The sequence below is a fragment of the Nannospalax galili genome, unplaced genomic scaffold (genome assembly GCF_000622305.1).
Source record: "Nannospalax galili isolate Female #2095 unplaced genomic scaffold, S.galili_v1.0 scaffold363, whole genome shotgun sequence".
Lineage (NCBI taxonomy): Eukaryota > Metazoa > Chordata > Mammalia > Rodentia > Spalacidae > Nannospalax > Nannospalax galili.
In genome coordinates this window covers 4087201-4102097 of record NW_008351176.1, presented here as the reverse complement: position 1 = coordinate 4102097, position 14897 = coordinate 4087201, and the positions used below count along the sequence as shown (strand labels likewise).

The following is a 14897-nucleotide window of genomic DNA, read 5'->3' as shown; positions in this document are numbered from 1 at the left end:
AAAAATCCATTTTGAGAGGGGCATGGTGGTGCACACCTTTAGTCCCAGCACTCAGGAGGCAGAGGCAGGGGGGGCTCTGTGGGGTTGAGGCCAGCCTGGGCTCCCTAGTGAATCCAGGCCCGCGGGGGCTCCAGGGGGGACCCGGCTCCAAAAAAAACCAAAAAAAAAAAAAAAATCCATTTGGATTTACAGCATGTCTTAATAACAAAAAATAGTGCAGCCCACTGCTTAAATTATACTCTATAAATTAATCAGCAAAAATAAACACAGTGGAATTTATGGACATCTGATTCTAAACATGACTTTTAGGTAAAGAGAAGTCAAGGGTCCACTTGAAAACACTAACAAGAATAATACTGGATCATTCCTGAAAACTTTGGAAATGCCTTTCAGGAAGAAAAGGAACTGCTATCATTGTTTATACTACCTCATGGTCACTGATTTTCATGAGTGATATTGTCCCTGCATCAAGAGAGGGTTAGGGAGCAAATACAATATGCCACAGATCATTTAAATTGGGAAGATGGGCCCAGCCCCAATATTTCAAGACCACTTACAGGAAGGAAAACATCTCCAACAGCTTCAACAAGTAACCCGACAGAATCACTCCCTGCTGAAAATCATTCACAGACTGGTCCCCATCACTTGCTGTGCTCTCTGTATTTCCTGTATCACTGTTCTCCATACACGCATACCCTGTATAATGTCCGACTTTACTGTGACAGCCTCAGAATATGCCCTTTTTTGTCACTGCTGTTCCTGTGGCAATTATTATTGCCTGACCTGGGAATTTCTTCGTTCTTTATGGACCTACATGTTATCTTAAATCTGCCTTCTAATTTGTTTGTAGTCATAGCAGACACACTAACTGATTAAGTTTGAGATAAATGAGAAGCTATGGCAAAAAGAATATAATTTTCTTCTATTGTTTGGATTTAATTACATTTGGATTGGCAGCAAAGAAGTAACCATGAGGGAATCTCTCATTGTTGGTGCAGCTCCATGCTGGAAAAGCAGAGGATCATTCCTGATCTTGAAACTAAGGGGATGCTAATTTTACCTTCCATGAAATAGGTGCTTTAATTTGTCCTTATGGAGGAAAATAACTCAGTATATTCACATGTGGCACAGAACAAGTTTGTTCAGTGATAAGTATGATTAAAGATTTAGTATATTTAAAACTGGTCTATTAGTTACAAAAATAAAATTTTACCTCTTGAAATGATTTGCCAGGACTCCAACAAGTTCTCCAATTCGACTCTCATGAGTTGGCTGTTTGCTGAAGAGACAGACAATGAGGTCTTTGTTGTCTTTTGTGTGGAACACTACAAGCTGGTCCTTTCCATTGGAGACACTCAGACCAGTCAACTGCAAGGATCCAACACATGGAGAACTGTTAGGACAGCTCTCATAAGAGAATAAATTAAAAATCTAATTTATAGTGATTTTGTGCAATGATGCTGATAACCTTAGTCTTTATCAAGTTTCATGGAATAAGTATGTGGAAGAAAACAAAGGGCTGGATATGGTGGCACACATATGCCTTTAATTCCAGCACTTGGGAAGCAGAGACAGGTGAATCTTTGTGACTTTGGGGCCAATAATGAGACCCTGTTTTTTTTTTTTTTCAAAGAATGTAATTGGAAACAGAATAGAAGAATTCAATGAAACAAAAAAGATGATTCTTTCAGAAGATGAATAAAATAGATAAACCCCTAGCTTAGAGAAAAAACAATGGAGAAAAGACCTTATTATCAATATCAGGAATAGAAGAGGGGTTATCATCATCACCACTAACTACACAGACATTGAATAGATAAAAGGGAATATCTTAAAATATTTTGGGGGCTGGAGAAATGGCTCAGCAGTTAAGAGCACTGACTGCTCTTGCAGAGGACCCGGATTCGATTCCCAGCACCCACATGGCAGTTACGAACCGTCCTTAACTCTAGTTCCAGGGGAATCTGAAGCCCTCTTCTGACCTCTGTGGCACTGTACAACACAGGTGCACTCACATACATGCAGGCAGTATACTCAGACACATATAAAAATAATAAAGAAAATATTAAAAAAAATTTTTGAACATGTCTATGTATAAAAGTGCATTCAACAAGTTGAACCAAATAACTCCTTAAAAGCCACAAACTACTAAAACTCACCCTCCTCCAAACATCCTGACTCATTCTATATCTGTTAAAGAAATTAAATTTGTAGTTAGAAACACTTCAAAAGATGGGCGAGGTGCTGCATGCCTTTAATCCCAGCACTCTGGAGGCAGAGGCAGGTGGATCTCTGTGAGTTTGAGGCCAGGCCGGTCTACATAGTGAGTTCCAGGCCAGCTGGGTTTACAGGGAGAACCTGTCTCAAAAAAAAAAAACAAAAAAAAAAAAAAAAAAAACAAAACAAAAAACAAAACAAAACCCCAAAAACAAACAAAAAAAAAAGAAGTACTTCAAAAGAGAAATTCCTGACCCAGATGATTTCATTAATGAATTATACCACAACAGCATCAATTCTCCATATTTCTTCTAGAAACTAGAGGGGGAACACTTTTAATTCATTTTAAGAGACACCATTCTGATACCAAAAATAGATACAGATAATACAAGAAAGTGATAACCTGATAACCTTTATGAATTTGGATGTAAAGGCATTAGCAAACCAAATCCAATTACATATTTTAAAAAATACACAAAGACCAAGTAGACTTTAAGAACTTTAAGGCTAGTCCAATTACAAAAATCAATGTCACACCAGAATAGAACAGAATTAAAAAAAAAGAAAAGCCATGTTATCATCAGGTGATAGAGAAAAATGACTTAACAAAAACAAACTTTTAAAAAAAACAACAACTTACAACTTAAAAAAAGAGCCATGAAGTTGGGCATGGTGGTGCATACCTTTAATCCCTGCACTCAGGAGGCATAGGCAGGTGGATCTCTGTGAGATTGAGGCCAGCCTGATCTACATAGGGAGTTCTAGGCCAGCTGGGACTATAGGAAGACCCTGTCTCAAGAAAAAAAAAAAAAAAAGCCGTAGCTAATATCACAGTGGGTGAAGATATTTTCGTCCAAGATCAGGAATGATGTAAGCATTTGCAGACACTGTTGCTATGCAGTCCTCTACTGAAACCTAAGTCAGTGCAATGCCAGGCTCAAGAATTAAAAGCAGGGGCTAGAGAGAAAGTGCAGTGGTTAAGAACACTGACTGTTCTTGCAGAAGACCCAGGTTCGAATCCCAGCACATACATGGCAGCTAACAACTGTCCATAAGTCCAGTTCCAGGGGATCTGACAGTCTCTTCTGTCTTCCACAGGCATTGCACGACATGGGTGCACTTACCTACATGCAGGCAATACACGCATACACATAAAATAAAAATAATATTTAAAAAAGAATTAAAAGCATACTAATTAAAAACCAGATGTCTTCATTTTCAGATTATATAATCATGAATGTAGAAAATTCCCAAGAATCTACAAAGTAGCTCCCATAACTGATAAAAGTTTAGTTACATCACAGGATATAAGGCCAATGTACAAAATACATTTCTGTATGCTCCTAAAAACAGTTGAAGATAGAAATTTAAAAATAAAACCATCCACAATGACATCTTAAAAAAAAAATGCTGCCTTTAGTTCCATTACTCTGGAGGCAGAAGCAGGCAGATCTTTGTGAGACTAAGGTCAGCCTGATTTACATAGTGAGTAGTAAGCCAGCTGGGGCTACAGGGAGACCCTGTCTCAAACATACAAACAAACAAACTCAAAAAACCCTTAGAAATCTAACAAAATGTGTGTAGGATGTGTGTATGTATGTGTGTGCATTAAACTGTTAAGTGTTGATGAAGTCAAATTAAAATGCAGAGGAAAGGAATAAAAACACCCTAAATGAAGAGAAAATATGTTTAGAGATTGGGAAATTCCATACTCTTAAGATACTGACTCCCCACAAACTGATCTTTAAATATAGTAAAATCTCAGATATTTTCTTTTGATAAATATCAGAAAGCTGATTCTAAAGTGTCTATGCAAAGGTAAAGGAGCTAGAATGGCCACAATTATGAAAAATAAAAGCAAGTTTGGATGACTCACATAGCTGACTTTAACAATAACTATAAAGCTGTAATGTAATTTGCAAAGAAATAAAAGCAAAGATCAGAAATATAGTCACACACCTATGACCAGTGCATTGCCAACAGGTACAAAGGTGACTCAGTGGAGAAAAGAGAACTTAGACAACCTGGGACATTTGAGCATCTACATTCCAAGAGAGAAAAATGTCTATTTAAGTCACATTCCTCGCTGGGAGTGGTGGCGCACACCTTTAATCCCAGCACTTGGGAGGCAGAGGCAGGCGGATCTCTACAAAGTGAGTTCCAGGACAGCTGGGGCTACTGGGAGACCTTGTCTCAAAAAGACCAGAAAAAAAAAAAATTCAATTCAAAATACACCACAGATCTACATATAAAATGTTAACTATAAAACTTTAGGAAGAAAACAAAGATTTGAAATCATTTCACTGAGGAAGGCATGAGTAGCAAATAAACACAAAAAAGATGTTCATCCTTAGTGATTTAGAAAATGCAAATTAAAATCATGAGATATTATTATAAATCTATCTGAACAAACAAAACAAACCAGAATGCCACCAAAACAAAATGACAATACTAAATAATATTGAATGATGGGCACACATATGATATTGGTAGAAATATAAAATGGCACAGCTACTGGGAAAACAGTGTGGGAGTCAACTGAAAAAGTTACATGCAGGGTTACCATAGGACCTAGCAATTCCAATGTCAGCATGTTAGCTATTTATCCTAAAGAAATAAAAATTAAGTTTAAACGCAGGCATGGTGGTACGTGTCTGCAATTCTAAAACTCTGGAGACTGAGGACAGAGAATTCTGAGTTCAAGAATACCCTGGGCTACAGGTGGAAACTTTCTCAAACAAAAACAAAACAAAACCCTTCCTGAAAACCTCCAATTTTCGCTAAGACAAAAACTATATATGATTGCTTCTAGCAGCTCTATAATTGCCCTCAAACAAAAGCAATCTGTCTATCACTAGGTGAAGGGATAAACAAAGTGAGAGACAGCTAGCAATACAATGATACTCGGCAATGAAAATGAACAAACTAATAGTACAACTTGGTCTACAACAATGTTCATAAAGGTCAAAGGTATTATGCTGAGTGAAAGCAGCCAGTCTCGAAAGGTTACATATGCATGATTCCAATGATCTGAGTTTTCTAGGATGATGGAGCGACTTTGTATCTTGACTATGGCAGTAATTACTACAAATCAAAGCATGTGTTAAGACTCTCAGACCTGCATACCACTCTCATCCATGAAAGCCATTTTTTAAATATACAAATTAAAAAACTATGACTCTGGTTGTTTTGATTGCAAGGCATCCTACTTTGAGCAACAAAGCAGATGCTGCAGCAATCACTTATCCTGGGGGTTTGTTCTTCAAAATGATTTCTAATTCTTTGCCTGTTTTCCCTGTTTTGCATTAAACACTGACCATGGCAATGCTGACATGCTGCCTCCTAATTGCGCTCCATGCCACCAGCTGAGCAAGCAATCAGCATGGATAACACAGTCCCTGGGCAGTGCAGACGCCAGCACCTGGGCTGGATCTAGCAAAGGTAGATTCATAACACAATTGGATTTGTGAGACTATTAAATCACAGGAGAACTTTTCAGTCATAGATCTAGAAGACCAGTTAGTTTCATGTCTACATTTTACACATAAGGTAGTGAGGCTTAAGGTAGTGAGCTGATTTGCTGATCCAAAAACTAGGAATTAGGCTATGAACTGCTTCAGACTCATGTTCTTTCTATTACATCAAACTTCTTAATTTTTTAGTTCTGTGGATCAAACTCAGGGGCATGTGCATGCTAGCAAGTGCTCTACCACTGTGCTATACCTCCTGCCCTATCACATGAAGCTTTTTCAAAAATCACACATAAATGATATAAGATGCATAAATAAGTGTTCCCATGAATAGATTTTCATAGGAGATGAGTTCTCAGGTAGATTTTATTACTTTTTTTTTGTGTGTGTGGGGCCCTTTTTTAAGATAGGGTTTCTCTGTAACCATAGCTGGCCTGGAACTCACTATGGAGACAAGACAAGAGATCTGCCTGCCTCTGCCTCCTATGCATATCACGGGCTGTCCTAGGCCATCAGTAAGACAACAGAGCAACTTCTCTGCCACTTAGACATATTGCATTCAGATGATTTATTTATTTATTTATTTTTGGTCTTTTTGAGACATGGTCTCCCTGTAGCCCCAGCTGTCCTGGAACTCACTATGTAGACCTGGCTGGCCTTGAACTCAGAGACCCACCTGCCTCTGCCTCCCAAGTGCTGGTATTAAAGTCAGATGATTTTTTATGATTAAATTAAAAATATCATTTTCTTTAAAAAAATCGTTTCACCCACATGATGCTTCGCTCTCATTTGATTACTTTATTTGTGAAACCAAAACTGAATTTATGCAGCACTTCACAGGAAAGCTTGATTAAAACCTAATAAAATGATAATTGTAGCAGCAGTAACTGCCAGTGTATCCCAGGAGCAGTAGCTGTGGGGCTGGGGAGAGCAGCTGGAGCTAGCATGTGTGCTTGGACCCCTACTCCCACACACAGGGGATCCCACCCCAGAAGGCTCTTTCTTGGACACTACCTAGCCCAGCCAGGCTTCTCTTCCTCCCTTCCCCATCCCTCTTTGTGGAGGGTGCTTCCAGTAGGAATTAATTCTTTCTGTGTGTCAAATCCAAGGAGGAAGAGGGAGCGCAGCATTTAGCTTGCTTCACTACACAGTGAAAGATTAGGTCCCACTAGAGGCAGAATAAACAACACTGAGAAAATCTTTTGTTCTGGGAGACAGGATGGTGAGTGGGAGGACTGCAGGCTGAGGGAAGACCTGCTTGTATAACCCACTTCAGCCCTGTGATCTCAGTGATCCATTCAATTCTTGGAGCTTTGATGCCTCTTCAGCTTTCCAGGTGCTTGAATTACAGGCACGCACCATGATGCCTGAGCAAAAATTCTTACATTTCTCAAAATGCTCTAGTACACAGAAAAATATGGAAACCATCCTGATTATTTTATTTAATTCCAGTAGCGAGACTTGATAAAGTACAAATGTTTTGTGTTCTTGTGCTATCATGGTCTTATATTTTTATTTGCTTTTGATATCTCTCTCACACATACACAATCAGAAATGAATCACATGAGTACATATTGAAAAATACAAAATAATTAACAAGCTGAATTCGGCTAATGAATGAAGAAAAATATCAATATAACTGGGTCTATTAGTAGGTCACATCTTCCTGTTATCTATATATACTTGTTCAACTAGAATTATCTCCCAAAGGTCAGGCTTTATCTCTTCCAATTTTTTGAGGCAAGCATAAAATTTTGTAATTTTATAATATTTCATATATGCAAATAATACCTCTCTCAATAGCAAGCTGGCAAATGCTCAGATGCATTATTTCATCACTGTATTGGTTATAACTTTTTTCTTTTTTTTTTTGGTCTTTTTGAGACAGGGTCTCCCTGTAGCTTCAGCTGCCTGGAACTCGCTCATGTAGACCAGGCTGGCCTCGAACTCACAGAGATCTGCCTGCCTCTGCCTCCCAAGTGCTGGGATTAAAGGCGTGCGCCACTAGGCCTGGCTTGGTTATAACTTTTCTAACCACCTGGTAATCTTTTGTGGTAAAGTGTTAGGCAGCGGAGAGAACAGATTTTTCTCCTTGGAATGAAATGAAAGCCCCTAAATCAAACACTCTGATTGAGCACAGAGACTTGTGCCAGTCTGGCTTTGAACTCACAGAGATCCGTTTGCCTCTGCTTCCTGGGTGCTGGAACTAAAGGTATGTGCCCCTCACGCCTGGCTGTTAGCTCTTATTTTTATAAATAGCAGGTAAGTCAGATGTAGTGGCCACCTGGGGCTATGGGGAGACCCTGGGTCTCAAAAAGACCAAAGTAAATAAATACTTAAATCACAGGTAAAAGAAAGAAATTAACTGGAAATTAAAACAGAACTCCCACGCCTACTATCAACTATACAATCTGAAGCATCAGGTGAATAGGAGTTTTATAAACGGAGGTATAAACTGCTGGTGGGATGTAAACTGTCCTGCTACCATGGAGGTTCTTAAAAAAAACTAAAAAGAGAACTACCATATAATCCAGTTATAGCACTCCTCGGTATCTACCTGAAGCAATCAAAGTAAAGCAGAGATATCTGCATATCCATATTTGCTGAGATGCTGTTCATAACAGCCAAGTTATGAAAAAAGCCTAGATTCCCATCAACAGATAAATGGATTAAAAAAAAAACCCACCAAGGTGGGGCTGGAGAATGGCTCAGTGATTAAGAACACTGGTTGTTCTTTCCAAAGACCCGGGTTTGAATCCCAGCATCTACATGGCAGCTGTCTGTAACTCCAGTTCCAGGGAATCCAAAGCCCTCTTCTGTCCTCCAAGCACATTGCACAACACGGATGCATTTACATACATGCAGGCAATACATGCATACACATAAAATAAAAATAATAAAATTAAAAAACCCAAAAACCCCCCACCAAGGTATGGTGTTTTGTTCAGCAATAAGAAGAAAATTATGTCATTTGTAGGAAAATGATTAGGGCTGGAGATGACTATCTTAAGAAAGGCAGACTCAAAAAGACAAATGTTGTATGTTTTCTTTTGTAGGTAGCATCTAGATATACTTCCTATATGGAACCTAGATATATATGACATAAAAAGAGAAGGGTGATTATTTAGGAAAAAGATTAGTGAAGGGAAAAGGGAAGAAAGGAGGGGAATGGGAAGGGAATATGGTCAAAGCACATGAGACACATGTATGGAAATACGGTAATAAAACCTGGTATTTTGTACAATGAATATATAATAAATCTACATGTGGGGTGCAGCTAAGATTTAATAAAACCTGTAGATTTTCAAGTATACAGGTGGATGATTTTGACACCCAAATCAAAATAGGGAATATCTCCTTTATGCCAGTTTGCTCCCTCTGGCTGTTCTTTTAAGAGTCTTAGGTCCATACCTGCATATCCAATTGACTTCAAAACTTTCTTCTTGGTGGAGGGGGTTTTGTGAGATAATCTCACTTTGTAGCTTAGCTAGCCTCAAATTTGAAGCAATCCTCCTGCCTCAGTGTACTGAGTGCTGGGATTACAGGTGTGAACCACTGTGCCCTGCTTTAAAAGCTCTTATGGGCCACAAAGATTCGATCATTACTTAGACCTATAAATCCAGGGTCCACTGTAGTAAGAATAAACTCAAAATACTGAATTATCTCTCTATTTACATGAGTATATACCAAATAGGTAAGAATTTTCCAAAGAAAAGAGTTAATCCTCAGTCGGGCCTGGTGGACACCGTTTCAAAATGTTAAAATTTGTTTAAAATGTGCTGGGGATGTACATCAGTGGTAGAGCACTTGCCTAGCAAGTGTAAGGCTGTAGGTTCAATCCCTAGTACTAAAAAATAAATACATATACTCTAAAGGTGATATAACAGCCAAACACTATGATGGTGCTCTTAAAAGGGCTATTTAAATTTTTATAATAATAGAATATAGGTTTATTCAGAATCATTTGCTGCGTATGAGTGCCACTCAGTGATAGAGCATTTGCTTGCATGCCTGAGGCCTTAGGTTCAAACATTAACAACCAAAAGTGCTTGAAATAGTTGGTTTGGAATTTAAGCAATTTTGGCTGCCATAGCAAGTGAGGGGCTGGAGTCACAGTCCATCAAAAGCCTCTGTAACTGTCACTTGACTTGTTTTAATTTTTAATTTTAAAAAATATTTTTATTAGTTTTTTTAATTTTGTTATTGTATGTATATGTGTATGTGTGCATGCCACACATTGTAGAGCCCAGAAGAGGGTGTTTGATGCCCTGGAGCTGGGGTTACAGGTGGTTATGAGTCGCCTAACATGGGTGCTTGGATCTGAACTTGGGTCCTCTGGAAGAGCAGGAAGTGCTCTTAATTGCTGAGCCATCTCTTCTTTGTCTGTCTTGCTTCAGTTTCCTTTTCCTTCCTGTCTGTATCTTTACACCTCTACTGCATGTTTCCATGCATTCTGTAGGTGAAAACTGTAGGCCATGAAAGTGTCAGCTGTAAAACCCAGAATCTCAAAAATTGGTTTCAAGAAGCTACAGATTTCTAGAACTTGTGAGTCACAGGTGAAGGCTCAGGTGTTTTATGACAAAAGACTACTAATGTAACAGGCTATGTTACATTAAGGAATTAACTCTTCAGGGAGGCGTGGTGGTGCACCCCTTTTCCCAGCACTGGGAAGGGAAAGGCAGGCGGATCTCTGTGAATTCAAGGCCAGTCTGGTCTACATAGTGGCCAGCTGGGGCTACAGGGAGACCCCGTCTCAAAAAGACAAAAACCAAACCAAAACAAAACAAAAAAACAACTCTTCAAGGGACTAGCAGTCCCTTTAAAGCCCAGGACTTCCTGGGGCATTTTCATTCCAGACTTCCCGGTTGGTGTTTTTTTTTTTGGGGGGGGGGGGGGAGAACCTCTTCTCAGGTGGCTACTCCTTTCTATACACTTTTCAAAGGATCATAGTGACTTGCCCACCAGAAACATATGGGGTTTCTTGAAATTTCAGTGGTCACTTAATTTCTGTAGGTATCTACTCATATCTTGATATATACACTGGCTGTTTCAATGTACTATTCTCTACTTCATTTCTTTGGCTTTATTGCAGGCCTATAATATTCATGTTCTTTGGATTTCAATTAACAAGTTGACTTGGCTGCTGCTTCTCAATGGAGAACATTCTGTTCATTCTGTTTCTCATTGGGGCACTTGGAAGACAGCTAGGCTGGCTTTTTACAAGATGCCAGGTAATTTTACTCCTCATTGTGTCTGTTCTCCATTCATGTTTCTTACTCTCCTCCTTTTTTTCTTGTCTCCTTTGTTTCTTTCTTCCTCTTTGTTTCTTAGAGCTCTAAATGAACTTAACTGTGCTGGTTCATCACAGAAATAACACATGGTTTGGGATATCTGAGAGTTTATCTCTTTACAAACAACCACCACTTAAAATAAGTAAATAGTTGTGCTCTGAGCCACCACACAAGCACCTGAGGCTGTGGGAAGCCAAGCCTCTTAGAGAGGACATGTGCAGACACTCAGTCTGGGCTTGAGCAATCCCAGCTTTGGTGCCAAGCAAGCACGAGGGCTCCAATGGTTCTATATGCAGTTGTGTAGCTTTGCCTTTTTTCTCTTGTTAATAGCACAATATCACAGACAGGGTGATTATGATGGAAAGAAGTTTACTCTGGCATAGAGCTCTGGTCTAGGGCTGAGGAGCCACATCTAGAGGTATCCTCCTTTTGAGCAGAGTCCTGATACAGGTCAGGGCATCACTTGGGAGATACACACACACACACACACACACACACACACACACACACACACACACACGTCTCTTAGGTCTTTTTTTGATAAAGCCACCAACCTTAAATAACAGCTGTACTCTGAGGACCTTATCTAGTCACAATCATTTCCCAAAGACCTCTTAAATATGCACAGCAGGGATTAAACTCCTGTGTGAGTTTCACAGGAGGCAAGTAAGATCTCTGGGCACAGCATGGAGTAACTCCAAGTTGCTGAGTAGCATCTTTAGCATCTTCCCCGCTGAGGCCCAAGACACTGTACAGCAGAGGTAAACTGGCCTCACTGGCTTTTTCCAAACTCTTGCCTCAAAGAATCCATGACCATGATAAAATGTCTACTTATTTAATTCTCCTGGGTCTGGGGTGCTTTGTTACCCAGCAACAGTTGTTGTAAAAAAACACTGAGAGAAGAGGAGATGCCACTGTAACAGTCCTAACACAGTTGGCACAGGCCAAGGCAAGTGGTTAGGAGCCTCGAGGACTGGTTTCTAGGAGGAGGTCAAGTGAAGGCTCCAAATAAGGGAAGGAAAGAAGACCTCAGACTAGAAGAAAGAGCATCCTGGTTATGAAGGGGCAGACAATTTGACAACACCAGTGGAGTTGGGAACAGAAAATACATCTAACAAGTGTCATGATCCAGATAAGGAGTTTCTAGACAGAATAAAGGAGATGCCATCTGGCTTCTCTCGGTCTATGAAAAAAATGTGAGAAGAAAGAGATGATCCTAATAAAGAACTGTTCATCTTTCATGCAGAATTTAGAGGAAATATAAAGAAGCCTGCAATTGCTGGGCTTCAAAATAAAACTGTTTCTTATTCTTAGCTTCTCCAGATGGCAAATGATTCTCAAATTAAGAAATGGTTTCAGGGCAATGGATCAAATCCAGAGTAGGGTCGTAAGATCCTTTGTCACAATCTCACAAACATCTAAAGCACTGCTTCAAAGAACCTCCCAGACAGATGAAAAGCACTCTAAAGATCTTTGGGGCATGTCTTATGAATTCTATTGACACCAGGGCTCCAACAGTCTTGAGGGCCTTGTTGACAGCAGTTCACAAGGAGCTCAAACACAGGGCAGCTAGTTTTGCAGATTTGTGGCTGTGTTTTTTTGTCAAATGGAATAGATTACACATTGATGCACAGTGACTTCATCATGATTTCAAAGGAGTGGACAAAGATTTCAGAATTCACTAAAAGGGACAGAGTTATCACACACTGCAGAGGCTTGGACCTAAGCTTCTGTGGGCATAAAGCAGGCTTCAAAGATGAGTTACAAACACAGCCAGACAGCCAGAGATGATGTGCCTTCCAGTCCCTCCTCTTTGAACAGGGGTGTCCATGGTGAGCACCCATCCAAGTCAGACAATTTGTCAGTTTAGTTCACAGATCTTCAGATGGAAGGAATGATCTTAGAGGCCCTTGATCTTGAACCTCATACCATTAGGGAAAAACTTTTGAGGCATCTTAGGAGGGAGAGGATGCCTTTTTCTTTTTAGTTTTTTTGAGACAGGGTCTCCCAGTAGCTCTTGCTGGTCTGGAACTTGCTATGTAGATTAGGCTGGCCTGGAACTCACAGAGATCCGTCTGCCTTGGGACTAAAGGTGTGCGCCACCATGCCTGACTGAGAATGCATTTTAATTTAATTTTTTTTTGTTGTTGTTCTGGATGTTGAACCACATGTACACTAGGCAAGTGCTCTACCATTGAGCTGCCTGCCCAACCCGATGCCTGTTTTTATTTTTTCTTAATTTAATGCTAGGGATTCAACCCAGGGGAATACCTTCCTTTTTTCATTTATTGTTTTAAAAAATTTTTTATGTGTATGAGTGTTATGCTTGCATGTATGTAAGTGCACCTGTGTCATGCAATACTCATGGAGGTCAGAAGAGGGTGTCAGAGTCCTTGGAACTGGAGTTACAGACAGCTGTTAGTCGTCATGTGGGTGCTGGGAATCGAATCCAGGTCCTTTACAAGAACAGCCAGTGCTCTTAACCACTGGGCCATCTCTCTAGGCCCGGAATACCTTCTAAACATGAGAAAAATGTGAATAATTTTTAGCCAGACGGTAGCTTGTTGAGGCTTTAACTCCCTAAATGCCAGGTAAGAAGCTCATTGCTGGAGTGGCAGTACAGGCCTGTAATCCTAGCAATCAGGAGGTTAAGGCAAGAGGACCATTGAGTTAGAGGCCAGCCTCGGCTATATAGTTAATTCCATCTCAAAAAACAATAGAATATAGAAGAAAAAAAGAAATCTGCCTACTTGGTAACCTCCATGTTTGAGGAAGCCAAGCATCACCAGAGGCATGGACAGGGCTCCAATTACTGTCTTCACCCCCCTCCCCCCAGCAGTGGCCACTACAGTTGAGGGAGTCTCCCAGTGGCTAGTCCCTAGCTTTTGAGCCACCATCAGTCTCATTTTTCCCTGGCTGAGTCCTTAGATACATAGACAGAGATAAGCCATCTACTTTGCTCTTTGAATTCCTGATCCAAGTATCCATGACCATAAAATGTTGTGTTTCTAAGTTTGGGGTAAATTTTTTATTACATATTTATTTATTGTGCATGTGTGTGTATGTGCATGTGCACGTGTGCATGTAGAGGTCAGAGAACAACTGGTGGTAGTGGGTTCTCTCCTTTTACCATGTGGGTCACAGGGATTAAACTTCAGCCTTGGTGGCTGGCACCTTCACCCTAGTGAGCCATCTTGTCAGCCTGGGGGCAGTTTGTTATTCAGAAATAGTGACTAAAGCATAGGAAAAAAAAATTTGGTAGGGATACTTAGAATTGAACCTAAGGCCTTATCATGCTAAGTACATGCTCTACCACTGAGCTATACTCTGGCCCCAGTAGAGACAAACTAATTCTATCTATGCACCATGAAAAGAATGTGTACTCTGGTATAAGAGTCAATTCCCTTACAAATGAGTATCATTCTTGACAAATTTATTGTTTTTAACATGTTGATCATTAAAAAACAAAACAAAACAAAACCCTGGTATATTTTAGTTAAGAGCACTGGCTGCTCTTGCAGAGGACCTGGGTTTGGATCCTAGCACCCACATGGCTGCTAGCAACTGTCCTTAATGTCAGTTCCAGGGGAATCTGCTGCCCTCTTCTGGCCTTCATAGGTATTGCACACACAGGTGCACATACAAATATCCAGGAAAACACTCATATACATAAAATAAAAATAATATAAAAATCTGGGCGTGGCTAGTCTCGGGGCCCCAGACACCTGGGGAACCAATACTGCTTCCTTACCCTTCCCACCCAGAGAAACTCAGTCCCTTTCTTGGGCTCCAGGAGCACCACATCTGGTCCTGGCCCCGCCCTTACCTCTCTCTGCTTCCCTGGGCCTGCACCACCGGCTAACTCTCCTAGCCTGCACTACTATCCTCAGGCCTCTTGGGGTAAGTCTATAGCGCAGCT

General features: G+C 40.2%; 1 protein-coding gene across 1 annotated transcript in view; it reads right to left on the bottom strand.

Moving 5' to 3' along the window:
* Positions 1-14897, bottom strand: part of Myo1d (myosin ID) — a 481196-nt gene that overhangs the window by 138080 nt on the left and 328219 nt on the right. Inside the window, exon 20 of the mRNA XM_029553582.1 lies at positions 1214-1368. Coding sequence (XP_029409442.1) covers positions 1214-1368 — 155 coding nt within the window. The remainder of the gene's footprint in view (positions 1-1213; positions 1369-14897) is intronic.